The sequence below is a fragment of the Lineus longissimus genome, chromosome 2 (genome assembly GCF_910592395.1).
Source record: "Lineus longissimus chromosome 2, tnLinLong1.2, whole genome shotgun sequence".
Classification (NCBI taxonomy): Eukaryota; Metazoa; Nemertea; class Pilidiophora; order Heteronemertea; family Lineidae; genus Lineus; species Lineus longissimus.
The window spans coordinates 13,415,109-13,439,232 of NC_088309.1; the positions used below are offsets into that span (position 1 = coordinate 13,415,109).

General features: G+C 43.2%; 1 protein-coding gene across 2 annotated transcripts in view; it reads right to left on the reverse strand.

Moving 5' to 3' along the window:
• LOC135482655 (developmentally-regulated GTP-binding protein 1) overlaps nt 1-24,124 on the reverse strand; it is a 520,179-nt gene that overhangs the window by 479,817 nt on the left and 16,238 nt on the right. For both annotated transcript variants that reach the window (XR_010446249.1, XM_064762906.1), the window contains exon 2: nt 20,336-20,501. Coding sequence is in view for 1 of the 2 variants with exons in the window: in XM_064762906.1 (XP_064618976.1) it covers nt 20,336-20,501 (166 nt within the window). In the remaining variant the exon portion in view is untranslated. The remainder of the gene's footprint in view (nt 1-20,335; nt 20,502-24,124) is intronic.

Here is a 24,124-nt window from a genome sequence, read left to right on the forward strand (position 1 = left end):
ATCCATTGAAGTTAAGTTTGAGAAAAACCAGTCCATTAGATGCACGGTCATACTCTCGGACAACTAGTAAATGCAGTCTGGATCCATTAGGAGAAATTTAGAAAGTTCCCAGTCCATGGCGTTACTGAGCCTATTGTCTAAAATCAGACACGTGTAAATTGCCACCACACATCTGGGCCTACTTACTCCATACTGAATCTAGGCCTAATTACTCCATACTGAATCTAGGCCTAATTACTCCATACTGAATCATTTTATAAATATATGGAAATATAATTGTATACAATCTATGTTTACAATATGGAATGTCCATGTCTACAATCATAAAAAAAGGAAAAGTTTCGGAAACAGTGAAATATGAACAACTTATTGGGCCACAATAATATGTGACCCGTCACAGCGAAACCAGCAATTTTCATACAGAAGATGAGCCTAAATGACACCAGGAGATAATGGAAACAAGAGGCCCTCGGGCCTGGCGCTTAGCTGGATGACCAAATAGTAATTACATAGGACTGAGGGTGTAAAGTAGTAAATATCGGCTTTATGCTACTGTTTGAAGGTCAAGAGAACACGTTATACCACTAAAATTTCCAATGCAGAGCTGCCAGCTGGATGAAATATGACTGAACTATTCATCCATGGTATATAAATACTACAGGAGGCAACGGAATATATCCCTAGTTCAGTATGTTGTATTGGTAGCTTTACAGACAAGAAGTGTCAGAGAGGATGTGACTTCTCCATGGACAACTGTAGTATGTCCAGGCTGGGTTGTACGTGCTGTAACCAAGGATACAAAATGCTGTCTGTAATTGAGAGGTATCCTGATAACAGAGGTCAAAATAAATAGAAATGACCAGTTTAGGACTAGCACCACTGTCTTTTTTTTTTAATAAGGTAGAGATTACAGGAGTCAAGTTGACCTGTCCTGCAGGTGATTGGAATTTACAAAGGGTGGTTTTTCATGACATTGTGCTCTACTGCGTATCCCGAGTGAGTCGATCGGGAACCAATGATTTTTTTACCAGCATTATACCGGTGGTGCAGACAGGTTCAAATTGGCTATATCTTGAATAGATTGAATTGCGATGAAAATCTAATGCAATAAAGGAGCAATATCGAAGAGACAAATTAATCAAACCATTTGTCCACAGACTCGGACCTAGCTGTGGCGTGATGTATGCGTGCATAAAAAGTATATCAATTGGTCCGATAGAGATGATGGGGCAATGTCAATATGCCTCGTTCCTTAGTCAGCAAAATGCCCCTTTTTATACGGAGAAGAAGGAGAACTCAGATAGGCCTTCACATGTCGGCTTCCAAATGGCTCGAACCAACTGTACTATCACTACTATAACTTTAAAATGCATGCTCCTCCTACATGTAGCAATGTCTCGGCCAAAAAGGCACTTAGTCGACAGGCAAGCTAGAAGTTCAGCACCGTGAGCAGCTCCTTGATAAGGCCATGTCAGGTTCAGCATGCCTCTTCAGATACATCAAGTATTGAGAGCTGTGGTGAGCACATAAAAAGACCATGGTCACCTTAATTTGAAAATCCCTTCATAATCAAGGGCTAGCCTAGCTCTGACTAAAACAGCACCCATAAACAATAGACCACCAATTTGACCCCAGCTCCTAACTGCGGGAAAACCCAAGTCCAGCAACCAAAAGTACCTAAAATACATTTTTGTTGACATTTGAACTGCACACATGGGTTTGTTTACAATTTCATTTCCCGCGAAATCTCGAAAATCAGGTGACCTGCAATCGTCGATTGAAAATAACATTAACCTGGGTTCAGCAGGTCAGCAGGTATACCAGCTGTTCCAATCATCACCCTACAGCCAGCTGTTCAAAAGGTAATGTTATTCACCCCACAGGGAGTGCAGGTAATTGATTAAGCCCCTGCATAACTTAACAGCAATGGCTTGGCTTCTGTGAGTGGTAAGGAGAATAGACAGTGTCCGATTAAAAATCCCTCATTACTGCTCCGCTGAAGTTAATTTTTTTGAACAAAACCAAGACGTTGCATCAGGGTAAGGTGTCACGACCATTCATGCAAAATTTCAAGGCGATCCAACACCTCTAAGTGTGACTTTATTCGTCCCCCTTCCAGGATTATTATATAGATTTTGACCAGCGATGCAACATTTCTGGTGATTCCCTACGTTGTCCAATGAGCGCTTTTTAAAGTGTGCCATTTGGCATGCATTAGCATGCAAGGTATTTTATCAGCGCTGCCAATTGCCGAACAGAATGCCGTAGCTCCGTCAATTCTGAATCAATTTTTATGGGAGTAACATTATTGTGTTGCTTGGAATGTCTACTTTTTACTCATGTAAGAATCATAGTACTAAAAACTAAAATGCAAACAGAATCATTCCGATTCACTGCTCATACTGTGGGAATTCTACACTTCAAAATAATTCGCGAACAGAGCGTGCACTTCTAATATCGTTTTTCATAGAATTGTGGCCAAATTTTCAAGAACTAATTTCTGAAAGTAGTCCCTAAAGACCTTATGACTACCTACTGAAAGGAACTAGTGATAATATCGCCTACCTGACTTCTTTTTAGCAGAAAATTGGTTACCGTGTTGCAAAATCAATCTTCCATCTTAGGCTGGTCACAGTGGGTATGCTGAAATATAGCCTGGTTCCTTGGCCAATTCCATGCGCAGAATACAACTGCGCAACTATAGATCATAGCCCGGGCTTTTCAATCGTCAGAAATTCAGTTAAATGTGCCTGTAGCGCCAACTGGCGGTGAAAACTAAACTAATTCCATTAGAAGTCAAAATGAAAATTTTAAAAAAAATATTCGGCCAGATTTGAAAACAATATTTCCTCTGTGGACCGAGGAATAAAGGAAAGAAGTTTAAACTTCCCGATGACCTCATTCGCCGAATGTAGGTGGGATCGCGCTGATTTTTGGTTTCTGAGTTCCCCTTGGGCTACTCCTAATTTAGCAGCGTCAACAAAGTGCCTAGGTCTTACGGTTACAAAATGCCCAAAAGTGACACGGATGGAAGGAAGGAAGGAAGGAAGGAAGGAAGGGAGGAAGGAAGGACGGACACCATTCCCTTAGTAATATTGCCAGCTTCGTTGACTCTGTCAGCTGAGCTAAAAATTGATGAACTCATATTTCACAAAAGGCAGACAACAGAGAAATGAACAAACAGTCCGTCTCAACCTGCCAAGCTCAGAGCCACATGCGCCTGGTTTTGCAGTGACAGGTCACATGTACAGAATGCTTTTAACTTTTAAGGGGAAAATACGCTAAAATTCTAGAATTTGGTAGATTTTTCATTTTTTCTTTTCTTGAAAATCATGAATTTTCAGACCCCCAATGTTCACCATAAATTTTTTCCCAAATGACTTGAAACTTTGCCATTAAGTCAATATAATATATATCCTGATGATCTGCTAAGTGCTATCGGCAAGTTACATACATATTATGCTTTTTCTGCAAATAGCCAGTAAGTAGAGCTCAATTTCAATGTTTTTATAGGATAGCTCCTGGAATAAATCGCTATAGCGATAATCGGGAAAACTAACGCACCTGCATATTCCGTATATCATTATTATTCCATTTGACTGTATATCGCTCAAAAATTTGCGTTTGTACCAATAAAGGTGTTTTTAATCCACTAAGAGACAAGACCACTATTGATTTTTTAAGCCTTTTAGCAGTTAAATTGTCAATGTTTGACCGCGACGCATCAAATAATGTGTGGGGTTGTGAATCTGAAATTTAGATTATGTTATTCCGGACAGTCGGGCAAGTAAATGGTGAAAAATAAACTGGTAGTTGACCACGGAAATTTTTTGATAATCAACAAATTAGACAGACTTTGATATTTCCACTCTTTTCAGCCAACTGGCAGAAAAAACTCAAAACACTATTACCCAATTAGCAAAATTCGAAATTAATTTTTTCATCAAATAATTTCTTTATATCTGTAGACTTGCCACAGCAAATATTTTTTCAATACCTCTCCAAATATGTACTTGAGAGTTAAAAACATGCACTCGTCTAATTGATAGGCCTCGACACTCCAACCTATGACTATTCATTAGTGGTCTTGTCTCCTAAACACAGAGTTTATGGAGGGCGCCATTTTCTCATTTTTTTCGCGATCTCTCCTCCAAAACCGGAGAGTCGTGACGTCACGTGTGCAATTCACCGCATGTCAGTATTGTCACAATAGCAGTCAGCTGATTGATATTTTGAGATCGTGTTATTGTATTGTTATCATGGCGGCTTCGGATGATGAAAGCTACGTTGACAGCAGTGACACTTCGATGAGCAGCGGGAGTTATGAAGATTTGGATGTAGGGGGAAATGTTGGTGTACAGGGCTACCAGTTTGAGCCGGAATATGAAGAGGGGGAGCTTGCCGCTATGGCTCAAGCTATTGAAGATGCAGCTGGACCCGATGTTGATGGCCAAAATAAGGACCATCCACCGAGGCATTTTGCATTCAAGCAATCCATATATTACGCGAATGTCCAAATAAAACGAAATTAGAATGATTTAATTGCGTGAAATCTTGAGACATGCGAGAGAGATGTGAATCGCGAAGAAACGGATATTGACATGGTTTCACACACTGCGCACGCGCGAAAAGCGGTGACAAGCCCATAATATGCACGATCGGTGCTTCGGAATTTCAGCCAATCACTGCCATTGCACACACCGCGTCATCACCGAGGGAAATTTGACTCAAAATGGCGTCGTTCATGTCAGTAAAATAGGCACTATTAATATCAATTTTTCTTCCTGAACTATACCATTTTTTTTCCACTTTCAAAAGGTTTGTGGTAAAGAGGAATACTCATTTAATATATTTCCATTGGTTTCGTTCAAAAAGGCTGCCAACGATTTATTCCAGGAGCTATCCTTTAAGGTTAATCCATTGAGAAGTTGTCAAAATACGCAACCAAATACACTACATACTTCAACCACTATGTGTACACCATAAAATGTCTTCCTATTTTCCTGAAATTTGACACAGTTGTAGCATGTGTCTATGAGATTCACAAAGGCAAGTTGTGTAATTATCACCAATTTTTTGATAATTGATAATTGATAATTAACACCTTTAACAATGCATTTTGTGTACATGATATAGGAGGGCCTTGGTGTGCGCTCAGGCATGGGTAATCACCATTGAGTGAACGGATTTCACATAATGCTTTCGATTCCTTCATAATGCAGGTTGTGAAAAATAAGTCCAGTCGATGTGTGGTCACAACATTGGGGCAAACAGTTAAGGCAGTATGGACCTTTACATCAAATCCTTTGAAGAACTGTTAGAGACACACTTGCCCAGTAGATACATGGTCACAACTAGCAACAGTCTGGAACTTTACATCAATTCATTTGAAGTGTAGGTTGGTTGTGACAAACTGGTCCAGTGAACATGGTTCAGCCTTAGCCAAACAGCCATGCAGTATAAGTGCTGTCAGCTTTACATCTGGGACAACCAACCAGAATGCAAAGTGCAAGGCGAGGACCAAGTCCAAAGGCTATGATTTTCTTAGCCCACATTGATAATAGCGAGTAAAAACTTAACCGATACACTGATTTTTTGGTAAACCAACTGCCACATACTGTTTACTTATTTTCATTTTTAGTTCAGTATTACAGTGAAAAAGAATGAAAAACTAGAATCGACTGGTTCTTCTGATGACCGTGCAGGTGAGCGCTGATGTTGGCTGGGAGGTGGGAGGTGTGAGGTGTTTATTTGGTTCTATGAAAGTAGCTCCGCTCCTCTCTCTCAGTCATTTGTCATGTTGTCACCGAATCGTTGAAATGCAGCAACTGTCAATCATCCCTGTAAAACATGATAACATGTGTTTAAAGCGCACCTTGTGACGAAAGGTTCAGGTCTGAATACGCTAATCTGACTGACGGCATTTCGCCATTTTGCTGCACAGTACTAATGCTGGGGCAAAGCATAGAATTGAATGCAATGAGCCTACTGCTTCCTTGGTCAGTTTCCCTATTTCATGTCTGGCAACCAAACATTTTGAAAATATTTTTGAGAAGGGGGGATTTTGACATCAGTTGACACTCTGGCTCTGAAAAGACCCCTTAACACCAGGCGGAGGAAGCCACTGCTGGTCCAAACAAACCTCACAATAGGCACAATGAACAAAAGAACATGTGGTGTGCGACCATGCAGCCTTTTCAACTTTTGCTTGCTGCTGGTTTGTTCCGGTTTGTTGTGGCAAGTAGTGGTTTCCTCTGCCTGCTGTGTACAGACCTCTATCACTGATCAATCTAGGGCATAAGGAATGGTCTTGGTTAGGGGTAGAAGCCTTTTTTCAACACATTGACAATCCTAGGCATGTACATTTGTAAACATCAATGATGCACGACGCTGCATGTTCATTTCAAAAGTACAATGACCTATTTTCGGACAGAGTCAACATCAAAATTTAGATTTCTCACCCCAACCCTGACCATTCTTTTGTTTCAGATCACTGAATTAGAACCCTGACAATAATTCTGACCTGCCTTTCACTGAATTCATTCAATATTTTCTGAGTACTTGTGCGGAATTCCAGGCCTATAGGCTATACCATCGGAGTGATCAGCTATCATTTTGACTTATCAGATTTGGAGACAGAGCTGAGCAAATTCTGCTCCATCATCATGCCACACATCGAAAAAACCTGTTCTATTTGTTTATGGAGAGATGAACTATCTTAACATCACCAAGCACTTACCGTGACCACAGTGATATGATATTTATGACATCTTAGGGCGTAGTTGTGCGAGTGTCAATTACGCTCGTCCAAATTCTAGGCCATATAGCAAAAAAACAGCCGAGATGACCCCATGTTTTTACATCAAGTAAAGAAACTCGATGCATTTGGCTATCTACCGGTGGTAAGGGCATTCCCAAATCATTCATTTTGAACCTATTGAGGCCTGTTTCTTGGTCAATTATTTACCATTTTCTGGATCCAAGTGGTGTCAAAGGTGGCACCACCTATCGGTGCACTTATGAATTAAATGCAATGAAAATGCTGAAGACTTCTTCTCTGGATTCATATGAACCCAGAAATGTATGGATTATGGTGCCTGTGATGTATGATTAGACCTCAGCAGGAACTGAAAGACTACCTGATGTCGGTTGCGCGAGGCCTTTTTGAAGCTGCCCTTGACACTGTCCTCCGCACTGTGTAGTGCCGCCTAAACTCCACACCGGCGGGACATTTCGAATCCAGTCAATGTCTATTGTTGCAACAAGTTTCCTGTTAGGCTGTTAGGCTGGGGCGTTGAGTGTCTATATTTGGTTTATTGTGACGTAATAGCAGGCTGTGTTCATGTCAGATCTCAAAGGATGATATAGCTTTTCGCCATTTTGTCACATCAGTGGTGAAAGTTGGGTTGTTGGGTTTTTTGTGCACTTTAAATGACTATTTGTGATCCAATTTGGAGAACAATGGATACATGAGGAGTAACTTGAAAGTAAATAGCTCGGTATAAAATTTCCATTTCCTGTCCCAAGCATTCTTTCTCTGGGTCCCCTGGTCTCACCCGTTGGGTTCTGCTGCGCAGCTTGGAGACAGTTCACTTCACTACATGGTAAGTCACCGTTTACCCTCCTTCCTTTGGTTGTTGGTATTCGATGCAAAAGTCTGACCTGGGTAGAGTATGAACGACATAAAATTTCCATTTCCTGTGGAAGTGTCATTTAATTAGTTCATACCTACCCAGGTCAGACTTTTGCATGTGTACTCCATTCGGACACACCCGAGGAAGAAATAATCTATTTATAATAGAAATCTCTTAGCTAGTTCGCTTAGCTACACCTAGGCGGCGCCCCTATACAGCCTCTACCTCGTGTGAGCCGCCATCACTAGTACTTATTACTCGAGCGCACCGAGTAAGTCCCGTTGCAGTGGGGACAGGCAGGGCGGGTAGTCTGACCTGGGTGGTATGAACTAATAAAATGACACTTCCACAGGAAATGGAAATTTTATGTCTTTCATACTCTACCCAGGTCAGACTTTTGCATCGAATACCAACAACCAAAGGAAGGAGGGTAAACGGTGACTTACCATGTAGTGAAGTGAACTGTCTCCAAGCTGCGCAGCAGAACCCAACAGGTGAGACCAGGGGACCCAGAGAAAGAATGCTTGGGGGAAACCCGGGCTAGAGGTCAACAGGCCCTTTGACAACAAAGGGAAACATAACTGGGAAAACCCATCCCTCCTAGACGGAGACAAAACCACCTCAACACGGTATAAGCTCAGCACATATCGTCAAGAGACACAATGTGGAAAAAATTCTTTTTTTTTTACAAGAAGGAGAGCACGCCCCAGAATAACATGGAGCGGCCTCACTGACTAACTCTCAAAAGTCCTAGGCGGTTGAACCCTAGGAAAGCTGGACGGGGCGAACACGCGGGCCAGAAGACCTGGCGACAGTCTATAGAACCCCCCGCTTAATAAGGAGGGAGGACAAGACAGCCAGCAGGAGAGAAAATCGACGAGTGGTCTAGGCAGGGAAACACCTAGACCACGTGCTGAGCAGCGACAACTGGACCAAGAGACAGCATACCGTCTGTTAACCTGGAACAATCGCGCATATAATACTGGGAGAATGTAGAGTGAGAACTCCACGTAGCCGCATCTTAAACCTCGTTCAGCGCCACTCCCTTTTACTCGGCCCACAAAGTAGAAATGGCCCGAATCTCGTGGGCCGTAATGGCGCCAAGGCGACAAAGCTCTGGAGAAACGAGTGTCATAGAATAAGCCATCCGGATGGTGGCCACCAACCATCTGGCGACCATGGCTGCAGCTATCTCCCTAGTAAACCTCACTCTATAAGACAAAAAGAGGCGCTTCCTGCCTAGGCGAACAGCAGGCTCCTTAGTCTTTTTGGAATAGAACTTCAATGCCCAAAAAGGACAGAGAGTTCTGTCCGGGAGGTCTCTAGAGACCGTAGCGGATAACGAGGGGATAAAAACCGGGTGCCTGGAGGTGTGCGGCACCTGGTTTTAAGCCAGAAAGCCTGGGACAAATTCTAGGACCGCGCCCCTCTCAGTGAAAGCCAATTTATCAAAGGCTAAAGCATGGAGCTCAGACCGCCGCTGTGCCCTGGCCAAAGCCAGCAGGAAAACGGTCTTAAAGGTCAGATGTTTAAAATCTGCCTGATGCATGGGTTCAAATGGAAATTTCATGAGAGCCCTTAAGACCACCGAGAGGTCCCACTTGGGGGAGAGCTGAATGGAGCGAGGACGCTCCATAGACATATTGCGAAGCAACGATGAAACAGCGTCATCCCAAGACGGTTGCCATGATTCAGTCAGCTTTAAGGTGACCGAAACGGCGGAGCGATAACCTTTCACTCCCTGAACCGAAAACTTCCGGACTAGAAAATTCAAGAAGTCGAGGAAGTTGGGAAGAGAGGGAGCGACCGGAGAAACTCCGTGCTCCCGACACCAGTCTCGAAAGACAGCCCACTTGCTATTGTATGAATCAAGGGTAGACTGTCTCTGAGGTTCGGCGACTTTACAGATAACGTCTTCCGAAAAGCCTCTCTCTCGGAGGAAATACCCGACAGCCTCCAGGCGTGAAGTCTGTAAAAAGAAGGGTCTTGATGATAGACCCGGCCGATCGGGTGATAAAGCAGACGGTCCCACGCCGGCAGGCGGCGGGGGTGATCTGTCAGCAGCTCCAGCAGAACCGGGAACCAGGCCTGGTTCGACCAGCACGGTGCTATCAGACAAAGTCTGACGCATGAACTGGCCACCTTGATGAGTACCGGTAGCAACAGAGGGGTTGGCGGGTATGCATAAGCATTGAGGCCGTCCCAGGAGGCCGACAGGCTGTCCACTCCCAAGGCCTCCCCGTCCGGGAGGGGTGAGTAGTACAGGGGGAACCTCTTGTTCAACCGAGTCGCAAACAAGTCCACGACTGGAGCATCCCACAGGGCCCCCAGGCGAGAGACCACCTCGCGATGGAGGGTCCACTCTGTCTGGACCAGACGGTCTGACCTGGAAAGGGCGTCAGCCAAGATATTTCTCTTGCCGGAGATGTGACGGGGGAGGAGCTGGATATCCAAGCGGCGACAAAGCTGCAGGAGCTCCCAAGTGAGACGGCACAATGTGTCGGATCTCGTCCCCCCCTGTCTCCGAATATAAGCGACCACCGTCGAATTGTCGGAGAAAAGAGAAACCTGTGACCCCTCAGATGAGACGTGAAGGCCCTCACGGCCAGGATGACAGCCTGCATCTCGAGGATATTGATCGAGAGACGCACATCCTCCTCTGACCACGTGCCCTTGGTGGTCAGGTCCCCTTCGTTCAAATGGGCGCCCCAACCATAAAGGGAGGCGTCCGTGAACAGGGACATCTGGGGCGACGGAGGGCTGAGCTGCACTCTGCGGAGGAGCTCCGTCTCCAAACCCCAGAAACTCCACACCTCCCCCAGGAGAGACCCTGGGATAAATATCCGCTAGTCGAGGTAGTCCGGGAATGGACACCAATTCGACAGCAGATGGAGCTGGAGTGGGCGCATATACAGGCGGCCGAAAGGAACCTGATCCGCTGCTGAATTGAGCAGCCCCAGCAGCGACAGAAACTGTCGGGCTGTGGCTGTATAACTTTGGACTGAACAGGAATTTTTCCATTCTGTAAAAGCCATAATGCTCATAATAGCTGATACTTGAATTATAGCCTGCAATAATAATTATATATCTAATGGTTTATTTTGACCTGAACACCCTATTAACCACTTGTCCTCAAGCAGATTTTCAATTTCCTGCGGAAATATCATTTTATTTGTTCATACCTACCCAGGTCAGACTTTCGCATATGTACTCTTATCGGCCACACCCGAGGAAAAATTTATATATTAATGACAGAAAAATAATTAGCTAATTCACGTAGCTACACCTAGGGCGGCGCCCCCATACAGCGTCTGCCTCGTGATAGCCGCCATTAAGCAGTACTTATTAGTCCAGCGCAAGAGTAAGTCCCATTGCTATGGGGTCTGACCTGGGTAGGTATGAACTAATAAAAATACATTTCCACAGGAAATGGAAAAGTTTATGTCGTTCATACTCTTTTGCTTTGAATATCAACAACTCAGGAAGGAGGGTAAACGGTGACTTACCATGTAATGACGGGAACAAGTCTCCAAAGCCACATAGCAGAACCCAATGGGTGAGACCAAGGGGACCCAGAAAAAAACTAGCTTGGGGAAGGCCCGGGCTAAAGATCAGGCGACCCTTTGATAAACAAAGGCAAGCATAACTGGGGAAACCCCACCCCTCTTAGACCAGGGAGGAAAAATCACAAGGTAACTGCTCAGCACATTTGCCTAGAAACATAATGTAGACTTACATGAAAAGCCGCAATTTATAAAAAGGGGAACCCAGAAAGGGGACCCACAGAATAACCCAAGAGTCCTAGGCGGCTTACCTTAAAACATCCGGACGGTGTGTGGCGCCTGGTTTTTTGCTGGGACAAATTCGAGGACAGTGCCCCTCTCATTAAAAGCCAATTCATCGAAGGCTAAAGCATGGAGCCTGTCCCGTCTCTGTGCTGTGGCCAAAACCACCAGAAAGATGGTCTTAAAGGTCAGATGTTTAAAATCTGCCTGGTGCAAAGGCTCGAATGGGAACTTCATAAGAGCTCATAGTATCAGCAAGAAATCCCACTTGCGGTAACGCTGGATGGAGCAAGGATGCTCCAGAGACATATTGCGATGCAAAGATGTAACAGCTTCATCCCAAGACGGTTGCCAGGAATTGGTCAGCTTTAACGTGACCGATATGGCAGAGCGGTAGCCCTTAACTCCTTGAACCGAAAACTTCCGGACTGAGAATAAGAAATTCAAGAAGTCGAGGAAGTTGGGAAGAGAGTGAGAAACTCCAGGCTTCCCACAGCGGGCTAAAAAGACATCACAATTGCTGTCGTATGAAACAAGGGTAGACTGTCTTTGAGGCTGAGTGACACTACGGATAACCTTATCCGAAACGCCTCTCTCTCGGAGGAAATACCAGATAGCTTCCAGGCATGAAGCCTGCAGAAAGAATGGTCTTGATGATAGACCCGACCGATCTGGTGATACAACGAACGGTCCCACACCGGCAGACGGCGAGAGCTCGAGCAGGACCGAGAACCAGGCCTGGTTCCGTCAGCACAGGGCTATCGGACCAACTCTGACCTGAGAACTGGCCACTTTGTTCAGTACCGGCGGCAACAGAGGGGTTGGCAGGAATGCATAAGCATTGAGGCCATCCCAGGAGGCGGACAGGCTGTCCTCTCCTAGGACAATGCCCCTCTTAATAGGGCACCTGTTCCACATATGAAGGGCTGAATACCACCACTCCAAGTCCTGAGAGCAAGGTGCGTCTACCTGCAGTAAGTCCTGCCAGGAGGCCCGAGCGCTCAGTAACCGATATAAATTACGCAGCAGTAACTTAGTTGGTAAAATTGCTTTGGTAAAGGAAATTAACTGGCCGCAAAGTCGCGCTAGATACCGATTTTTCACCAATCCAGTGTGCAACACACGCACTATGTTGTTATGTGCCTTAGATAGTCGCGCTGCCGGAACGTGTAACCAAGACGTACCCCCTGGGTCACACGATTCTACAATATATCTGATAAAGGCCGTCTGCGAATATGTTATATGTTAAAGAGACAAAGACATCCAATTCTGGGTAATATCTATCATCATTTATTGATAAGGAATGACATGATAAAATGTCACAGTGACTATTTGAATTACAAGTTTGAATACAGAATTTGTTTAGATCTATTCTGTTCTTCAAGACAACATCTGACCAATTGCTAATTTGCAACCTGCTTAGTTGTTTGTCATCAATTATCATAAATTTGCAAAATTACATAAATTTACCAATGTGTTTTGATTTTGCTTCTTTAAGGTGATTCATACACAAGTCTCCAGTATCTCTACTGGATGCCCAAGCAAACTATATCTCAGATCATCCCAGAAGTATGCAATGCTAATACCATGTTCTGAAAGATGACTATCTAAAGGTAAAATTAAAGAAAATCTGAACTAGTATAGGCAAGAAACAAGTACAGGTACAAGTACTGTTTAAAGACCGAAAAATATGTCCATGGTACCGTAAAGCTACGTTATCTGTACTTAAAGGACCGTGTAACTGTAACAGAATATTCTGGGGATGATGAGGATGAGCTATGCAGAGCTGGAGCAGGGGCTGAACAAGGCCTTACTGCTCTGAAGCTTGCCTGTTGCACAGAAGACAAACGTTGAAACTGGCCCATAGATCTGCTGGGATGAGGGACCTTTTCATGTTGACACTCCTAGGTGTTGTTCTCGGCATTTGCGAAGTAGCAGGCAAAATAGAAGGTACATGTAGCTGTGTTTCAAACAGGACAGTTTGGATCTTGGGCTTTATCATTTTCTTCATGCATTCATCATTGATACCTTTCAGCTCACTGGCAACATAGTGCCCAAAAATGTCATCACTGGTGGCCTCCTTCTTCGCTGGGCTTGCTGCAGCCTTTTGTAGTATAGTAACGGCTTTCTGGAGCATGTTATCCTCATCATCTTCCTGTTTTTGACGTCTGCTCCGTTTCCTTCCTGTAGGCTGCATTGTCGATTTTGGTGCAACTGCTTTCTGCGTTAATTCGTCAGCTAAGCTCTCTACATTGTAGACAGCTCCTGTGGCATCATCATCCATTTCAACATCAGGGTTTTCGGTTTCATCATTGTCCAGATCCACTCTGTCCTGAAAAGACATTCACGAAAGTCATAGCCCAACAGTTTCATGAAAGGTGGAATTTTGTCAACTGCATTGGTGCAATAGATGGGAAACATGTGGTGGTTCAGGCTCCAATAAACAGTGGCTCTTACTATTTCAATTACAAAGGGACATTCAGTATTGTTCTGATGGCGTTGGTTGATGCTGATTATGAATTCATATATGTAGATGTTGGGTGCAATGGCCTCAGCAGAGCCAGAAGAATCGTCGAAAACGCCTTTGGAAAACTGGCAAGCCGTTTCAGAGTCTTCATGAAAGCCATTGCTCTGGAACCAAGTGAGGTGGAAAGTCTCGTCTTGGCATCAGTCACACTGCATAATCTCCTTCAGTCTAAATCTGGAATGCGTTCAATTTACACTCCACCTGGAAGTTTGGACTATGAAGACACAGAAGCTGGGACTATTTTGCCTGCATCTTGGAGGAAGGATTATACTCCAAACGGGCTGACACCCCTAGTGCAGGAGCTCCACAGTAGACCAAAAAGGACAGCCAAGGAAATCCATGATGAACTCTGCCAATACTTCAATTCTGCAGAAGGTGTCGTTCCATGGCAATGGAAAATGGTTGAATCGTAGTGTATACTAGTAGACCTATAGCAGGTGGCAGAAAAGCGTCCTGCTTGTAAACGCTCGACGGGATTCCACTGACCCACAGCATTCAAATTTTTCATACTTAAGATATGTGTATCTTGTACACAAACTATCAGATAAGGGATAATTTTTGTACTTTTAGAACAGCAAAAAAACCAAAGTTAAACTACAGTTTGTCAGATATGTTAATATCATGACATCGTAACTCCAATTGTCAATTTCATTGAGTCACACTTCTGAAAATGACATTGTTGGGGTATATCTTATTCCTGTACCTACTGTAGTCTATGGGATAATAGTGGGACGGTTTTTTTTATTTGCCACCCGATATTTACTGTGAATAAACTAGGCTTACCTGAGACTTGGATAAATTTGACCTTGTTGATTTCGGTGTACAAAAATCTCTGACGAATTTAAGGGACTCAAAATGCACCCAAGTGACCTTCACTTTCTTTGCATCATTCCTTGAACTTCCGCTCTTGGGTGCAGCTGTTAGCCTTGCTCGTTCACGGTTGTACTGACTCCGTAAACTGCAGTTTGGACGCTGAAAAGTGTTTTGACCGAGTCTGGTATGACGGTATTTTCTACAAACTTTTGCCAAGGATTACTTTTATTCATTGGCTTACTCACTATGAATGGTATTCTAAGTTAAAAGCAGTTATACGATGGAATGGGACTGTGAGTGACCCTTTTACAGTCACTAGAGGTATCCGTCAGGGTAGTCTTTTATCTCCTGTATTCTTTGCTATGTTCGTTGACGATTTATTAACTGAACTAAGTAACACTAATTGTGGATTAAGGATCGACCATTTTCTTTTTAACTCTTTCAGTGCCAAGGACGTACATGTACGTCCTAAATATTAAGGTATTTTAGTTCCTCACCAGATGTCCCCAGCTACTCAAATGTGGTTCATATGGTTTCTCTGGCCTGGGGCGTCCAAATTGAATAATTTTTTCGACTGAGAGGGTGGGGTGGGGTTTGCCACCCCTCATTTTAGGTGAAAAATGGTGAAAATCGGCCAAAAATACCACTCCCTCAAAAAAATTTAGAACATAATCCTAGTATGCCCCTACTTATTACTGCTGTTTTATTGAAACAGGAGGTAAAGACAAAGGTTTTGAAGAATTTTGATGAGTGTATCTCAATTATTTTTGTGAGATTTTGGGTAGTGACAATGCCCAAAAATGCCCAAATCCTGGGCACTGAAAGAGTTAATAACTTTGCCTACGCAGACGATGTGAATCTTTTGGCGGCTGCCGTTCCTGGTCTTCAATGTTTGATGGACGTATGTTATATTTATTCTAAGAAATGGAGATTTGTATTTGGGTTTGCGAAAACCAGATGTACCGTGTTCGGTGATGCCAAATTTTACAGTCCGCCAACTTGGACTCTCGGCTATGATGTTGTGAATACTACTGATAATTTGAATATTCTTGGCATTAATCTCCGTGCCGATTTTAAGTCCTCCACACATGTTTCTAATAGAATTTCAGCTGCCAGGCGGAAAGCGTACAGTCTCTTGAACTTGGGTCTAACATACCCGGGTCTTAGCACCGAGGTTAAAGTTTATCTTTGGAAAACGGCAGTGTGCCCGATTCTTACCTTTGCGCGCTTTGGTTGCCATCTGTTATCTCTCGGAAAAAGTGACATTGCCACCATGGAGGCATTCCAGTGCAATAACATTAAACGTATTTTTGGATTTCCGAAGAGATCGCATCGTTCTAAATTATTGCTCGCTCTCGGTATAAAGAGCATCTCATCTGTTTTAAATGATCTCAAAATTTCACTTTTCAATCGTATTTTTAAAAGGGACGCCCCAGTTAGAGACCTTAATGTTGCTCTTTTATCTCGAAATATTTGTAAGGGTCACCCGATGGATGGCACCTTCAGTGAGTCCATCTGCACCATGGGTCTCTCCCCCTCTTTGGTTGCGTTCGCACGGACGGCTAGACCGTTCCATGCTCAATGCCATTCTCGCAGCCAAGATGGGGTGGTGGACACTCTGAGGGAACTACTCTATTCAGAGGACTTTGTTTTTAAATCTTCTGACACATATCTCTTAGCGAGGCTCTTAGTGAAAGCGTTTTAGCTGTGTAATTTCTATGCAACAAATGAATGTATTATTTTTATTATTGCTTAACGAACTGTGATGTATGTGTGTACTGTTTCTCCTGCAAAGGAGGTTGTTTTAATAAATAAATTTAAAAAATATGAGATTAAATTTTAACGCAGTGAATATAAGAGGGTGGGGTTTGGGTGGAGGGCGGAGGTGAGTTGCCCCCTGTCTGCTCCCCCTCCCGTTCCCATGATCATGCTGAGGGGCAGTGAAGTTTGCTCCCTCTCAAGTAGCTCAAAACAATCTCTCAATAAAATTCTTTCTTTTGATTACCTACATCTATGAATGAAAACAAGGCATCGTTACAATGCAATTTAGCCAAACTTTGCCACCTAAACTCTCGAAAGTGGTCATAGATAACACACCCCCAGCAACTTATATTGTCGCAAAATGCAAACATGAAATAATTGAGGTTAAGGACCAAATTCTTTAATTTCATATGAAAATTGCTCCCCTTGATGTGCTTATTATTATTACGCTGTCATTTCCTTCGGATATAAATGACACAGACCCAAGCTTTCTTATGACGCCTTGTTTGTTGAAAGCAGGAACAATGAGGAGAAACTTGGCACAGTGTTAAACAATACGCCTAGAAAAAAGTACTGATTAATGGTGGCTATAACGAGGCAGAGGCTGTATGGGGCGCCGCCCTAAGTGTGCCCGATAAGAGTACATGCAAAAGCCTGACCTGGGTAGAGTATGAACAACATAAATAGGATCCCGCCCAGAAGTATGGCCCAAAGTGCCAGAAGTCGACGGAGGTGCAGCACAAGGCTATGGAAAGTGAAGCCAAAAATCATATTTTTTTAGTTTCTGGGGGGAAAGAGAAACTAAAATATTTCATTTCTATTTGGTTCACTTAAATTTTGCTACAGCCCCTTATTTTCACTATTTCTCAACATTTCCATACCTTTGCTCATACACTTTCCTGCATCTGCAGTGAACTGTATTCAGTCGAGAGTTTAGTAATAATTTATGGCAGATTTCTTCTCATCTTCATTTTATCAAATGCACCGATTGCATAGCTCTGGAGGCAATCATATACATGTATGAGATGCAGGGTTGGCTCTGTGAATATGTTCCTCCTAGCTACTTTTTAGCCAAGTGGCTGTCACTTTTAGCCATATTGAGTCAGCTCTAGCCATTGCATATTGTTTGTCCATCTTGGGGCCGACCCAGCCCACAGTAGCATGTGCGAGAATGGCAGCCCGCCAGTAAATAATAAATAAATAAATAAAACGATATTTGTATGGCGCCGCTCATGTATATATCGCGGCGCCTCACACAGATAAAAATAAATAGGCCTAGATACATTACTTAATGAATCGGCCAAGGGCCATTGTGCTCACCGTATAGATATTTGGTGGCTAGGAATTCATCCTGGTTAAGAAACATGCAACATGTATAGTATATAGGTCAAACCAAAGTCGGTATGACATGTGATGTATCGTTGCTTGGAGTACCTACCATAAAAATATCATCAAAAACAAGTCACTAATAAACGAGATATTGCACTTTTTACCTATTTTAGTTTTGGCCTCCTGGTGGCCAAGTTGAGTACCAGATCAGATCTAAATTCGGTGTCCGAGGTTACATGATGTAGAGAGTCATTGACGTAGTGAGTCACGTGTACCAAATTTCAAGTTCATAGCTTTAGTGGTTAAGAAATGTGCAATAGTTACACTCAAACGACCAATTCACGCCATTTGACCTCTGTGACCTTGAAAAGCAGGTCAAATCAAAAACTTATATTATATGTGATGTATCCTTGCTGGGAGAACCTACCATAAAAATGTTATTGAAAACGAATCACTAATAAGCGAGATATCACACTTTCTAGGTTTTCACTATTGGCCCCCTGGTGGCCAAGTTGAGAATCAGACCGGACTGAAATTCAGGGTGGGAGGCCAGCTGACCTAGGGGGTCCTTTGTACAAAGTCTCAAGTTCATAGCCTTAGGGGTTAACAAACGTGCCACAGTTATGCTCAAATGGCCAATTTACGCCATTTGACCTCTGTGACCTTGACAAGTACGTCAAATCAAAAACCCGTACCATATGTGATGTATCCTTGCAAAGAGTATCTACCATAAAATTTTTACCAAAAACTAATAAGTAATAAGCGAGATATGGCACTATTCAAATTTTTTGTTTTGGCCCCCTGGTGGCCAAGTTAAGTATCAGACCAGACCGAAAATCAGTGTCACAGGTCATCTGACCTAGGGGGTCATGTGTACCAAGTTTAAAGTTCATAGCTTTAGTGGTTAAGAAACGTGCCATAGTTACACACAAACGGCCAATTCACACCATTTGACCTCTGTGACCTTGAAAATAAGGTCAAATCAAAAACCCGTAGGATATGAGATGTATCATTGCTCTGAGTACCTACCATAAAAATAAAATTGAAAACACGTCACTATTAAGCGAGATATTGCACTTTTGCAACTCAGTTGAACTCAGTCGAAATTCAGTGTCAAAGGTCATCTGACCTAGGGGGTCATGCAAACAAAGTTTTGAGTCCATAGCCCTAGCGGTTAAGAAACGTGCCACTGTTTTAGAAATAGGATACGACGGACGACGTCAGACACTGCGGTGTTGTATAGACTCCCCTACGGTGAGCCAAAAATGTTACGTAAAAGGTATTAATACATATTATAAAATGATTTGAAAAAGTGGGTCTTCAGACTCTTCCTGAAAGCTGGCAGTGAGCTGGGAGATTTTATTGCCAGAGGGAGATCATTCTAGAGCCTTGGGGCTGCAACGGAGAAGGAACGATCTCCACTGGTACGCCCAGTGCGTGGTACTGCCAGCTTCAGGGAGTCTGAAGACCGTAGTGATCTGGTTGGAGTATAAAATTCAAGTTTTAGATAAAATGGTGACATGTTGTGCAAACACTTGAAGACAAGGACGAGTAGCTTAAAATCAATCCATAGCTTTACGGGCAGCCAATGTAGTTTAAACAGGACTGGAGTAATATGTTCACGAGAGCTACTGAGTGTTATCAGTCTAGCAGAACGATTTTGAAGTCTCTGGAGACGTGCAATTTGTGCAGCAGAAGCACCAGCCAGAAGTGAGTTGCAGTAATCTATGTCAGGAGGGAGTTGACTGCAGTCTTGCAGGTATCAGTGTCAATGACACTCCGAATCTGACCAAGCTGTCTGCGGTGGAAACTGCAACTTGACAAGATGCTACTAACTGAGACTAGCAAATCAACGAACGATTCGAGGAACCCGTGACTGGAGACTCCATGGCAAAGAAGCGAGTGGGAAACTAACCGATAATGTATGCATAAGGCGACCAGCAGCGCCACCAAAATCACTGTAGCGACAACGGGTAGAACTACAATGCAGACGATAGCATTAGCAACCACGTGTGATAGCGTGGCCACCCGCAAATATGATAAAGTTTGACTAACAATCGTTCCTTGGTGCATTTGGTGTGGAAGTGGATCATTTTGATAGACTTTGACTCTCTCGCCAAAACATGGCAATTCAAATTGAATTCGCAAAAAATTTTAGCCAGGCATTGTTTTACATTTGCCACTCATGTGCAGCATTCGCAAGTGGCGAAAATGCGAACGGGCCCGCCAACCCTGAAATGTGATGTATCCTTGCAAGGCGTACCTACCATAAAAATTTCATGGAAAACGAGTCTCCCATACGTGAGATATCACACTTTTTAGATTTTCACTTTTGGCCCCCTGGTGGCAAAGTCAAGAATCAGATCAGACAGAAATTTAGTGTCAAGGGTCACCTGACCTAGGGGTCCTCTATTACAAAGAGTGATGTGACCAGTGTAGATAAACACCACACCCAAGTGCCACCAATATCAATCTTGTTCACTTACCAACAAATCCAATCCTAGCATCACCAGTCTTCGCCACATCAAAGCCCTCCCCTGTCCCTCCACCACCACCCTTTGGTTCAATTAACTCTCTTCGAAGCTTTGCTAACCTGGCCTTCAGTAAGCCAAGATGACCCATGGTAGCTTTATTCCTTTGAGTTCTGGCCATCTGCAAAAGTAAAATCACAAGTCATTTGTAAGAAAAGTAAAATCACATGTCATTCGTGAGATGAAATGGTCCAGGGACCATGTGCTCACTTTGGGTAATGTTAATTTATGTGATATGCAGTGGATATGGGGAAAACAGTTTTTGTCATTGATGTCAATTTTGCGATCTTAGACGTTGCGGTGTGGTAGGAAAATGGAACAAGTCGTATATGCGAGTACCAGAATGTAGGTTTATGGTAGATGTAGGTTTATGGTTTATGGCCCCTAGGGTGGAGGACAGTTGTGAAGGTTTTATTTGAACTGCAGTGAATGAAGTAGTTGAGGGGTTCTTTTGTCACATCCGCTCTTTAATACCTTCAGTGACTTTGCTCCAACTGTGTTTAACCCTTTAGCTCCTAGAGATTTTATTTTCAAATACCGTGGTTCCCTAGAGCATTTTCACATTTTCACAAAAAATGACATGTATTCATTTTTTGGAAAAAGAGATAGAAAAACTAAAAGATAATGTACTACAAGTTGTGTTTATTTTGTTCTATGGAAGGTCCTCTACAAATCTGAGGGGTTTTTTTCCCAAAAAATTGTCATTGAAGAAGTCTGTCAAATAATATTTCATATCATGTCTCCTGGACGCCCAGATTGGCCCGACCACGTGTACCCCCACACAGACGACAAAAAGGCGCTAAAATAATCACAGCATGGACCATGTACATCATAGCAGTGCTTCAACACATAAACCAATAATCGATGCACGTAGCAGTGCTGCAATGCATGTAGTGCTTAGTGGTTTTGCAAGTGACCCAATTTCGGGTGAAGCCCCCCCCCCAGGGCCCAAGGGTGCATGTGTACTAAGTTTTTAGTCCAGAGCACTTGCTGTTATGAAAAGTGCCGCGCTAACATACGCCGCCAGCCGACGACGACGGAAGCCACGTCATCACATAGGCTCAAGCGCTGGCCCTGTCATCATTCACGATTTTTTATACAGCGTGCGCCAGAAATAATGAATCGTTATACTGTGAACTTGGGGCTCTATAGTCAAATTCATCAGTATTCTTCAACAATGAAGAGGACTTTGAAGACTTAATTTTCGGTAGCTTCCGAAGGGTTCTGCATGGTCCTGCCAACCGCTGCTCTTCTTTGCACCGCAGACGATCGCCTCATCTTGGATGCTCAGCGGTCGGCAGGACCATGCAGGACCCTTCGGAAGCTACCGAAAATTAGGTCTTTAAAGTCCTCTTCATTGTTGAAGAATACTGATGAATTTGACTATAGAGCCCCAAGTTCACAGTACAATGATTCATTATTTCTGGCGCACGCTGTATAAAAAAATCGCGAATGATGACAGGGCCAGCGCTTGCCACAAATGCCTTGGTCAGCGCCAGTTGAATGCACATCAATGGCCGAGAATAGTTCCATACCTGAATGACACCGACAGGGGCTGGGCCTGGAGGCCTACCTGCATAATTTGAAAGTACCCATAAACAGACGAGGGTAGAGTATATATATTTTATATATATACATAGCACTAAAAGCAATCCTCAACATCAGTGCAACACTCAGCACTAATGACCAAGTTAATGCCCTGAATGACAGGGCTTTAGATAACGGGCGTATGGGCGTATATACGCCCATGGAAAAGAGCAATACGCCAGGTTTTCTGGGCCAAAAACGTATTGTGACACCCCCTAAATGAACATCTGATTTCAGCGTACACTTTCTAATATATCTGAAGGTGTATTCTGACGTCCAAAAATCCTGAGTCCCAATGTGTTTGGCGTCAAACTTAAAACTTCACCGCCCGCCCGCCTAACACCCTCAGCACGGCCAGCACTTGATAGTCAGTCTGTCACAATTAGTTCCAAAATCCCCCGCTGGCGCTACTCTACCATACCCAAGTCCTGTTAATCATGCGGCTGCCAATGATCGATGTTGCATGTACAGATTTATGAATGAAAATATTTTACTACGATGGTAGCTGACCATATTTGGCGGCCGGTGAAGTCATCCTAGTGGCACGTGCCCAGAGTGAGAGCTGTGATTGGTTACTGAATCTCAAGGTTACTGGTATTGAGAATATCTAATTACGAATTCTGCACGGCAGTGTCACCAACGAGGAACTCAAGTACCAATCTGTCATGCTTTGGCTCCATTGTTTAGGGGCTTTCATTTCGGAATTCAGGAGTTCCCGTCGGCTGTCCAGCTGTTGAAATGGAGCATGAATAATGAAGCCTGGAACAGCCATTATCAGCTAAGATGACGAGGTGGGGAAATAGGACAAGCTCTACACTTACTCTGTGGTTTGAGATGCAAGAGAACTATGGATCACAACATGCATTGCATAACATAACATGCATTGCATGAGTTTATACTTCCAACCTTAGGAAATTTGAAGTATCTGTACGCCTAGCCTGGGATAATACTGACAAGTTGGGAGTATTTGCAATGCCAGTTAAAACCCCAAACTCCCAAAATGTTGCATCAATAATAAATGTTAAGGAAGTACTTGACTTCCTGACCAAAAAAGTTATCTAAAGCCCTGGAATGAACCGACATCCTTCCAGTGCGATTGCCAGCTTTTCTCCAACATCACAACACCCACACTGTTCTATGTTATGTGTACCAAATAGTGTCACAAAAATCAGCAAACACACTTCGGGTTACTCAAAAAGTTATCTTCTATTTATTTAATGCCACTTTTGTGGTATTTATCAACATCCCCCTCCGATCACGGAGGAAGATGAATGTTTCTTACAATATTGTATAATAACAAGAAATCCACAGGTATTTCCAAAACATTCGCAATTTCAGCCAATTAGAGTGCATTATATGCGGCAATTGTTTTCGTGGTGACTGAAATACTAGGAACGTAGAACGAATCGTTTTTATTGGGCGCAGTGGATTCGTCCCCCTCAAAGAACCATCGGTTTACTCCAGTATCAGTAATGCGTATAGGATTGACTCTAGCATTCAAGGTTGCAAATACTGTAGAACGAAAAAAATTTCGCGTGCAGGATATTTTCGCAAAGGTTGTGAAGAAAGGACACTGAATGTCGATAGAACAGCTGCTCACATGAATAGCAGACGTGTGTTGGACCTTCTTCAACATTTGTTTGGAAACACTTGATGAGTGTGTCCATTGTGAGATTTTGTTTAACTGATTTCCTTCTTAGTTGTCTGTTAGTATTTTCTTGATGTCTGTAATTTTCATCTTGCCTTTTGATACGTTTCTGAGGAGTGTCTTTTGACTGCTCTCTCTTTCTTTGGATTGGATTGCGTCGAAATTCTTGGTGCTTATTAGTATTGTAGTATTAGTATTGTAGGACTGTTCTACTTTTCGATAATGTTCATCTTTTCTAGCTCTTTTTCGCCTGACAGTGTCTTTGATTGCTCTCTCTTTCTTTTGGAACAGAATCAGCAAATGTGATATTCAATGTGTTTCATATGGATGCCATGCGAGACTATGGCATATTGCAGTTCCAAGTATTGGTCCCATGCTATTCTGGAATTTGACTGTACCATTCACTTACACGCCATGTCAAAAATGTATAACCTAAAACAATCTAACTGTAGCAACCCACAAAACTTACCATTTTTACAATATCTATATTCCAACAGTCTCCCCTCAGT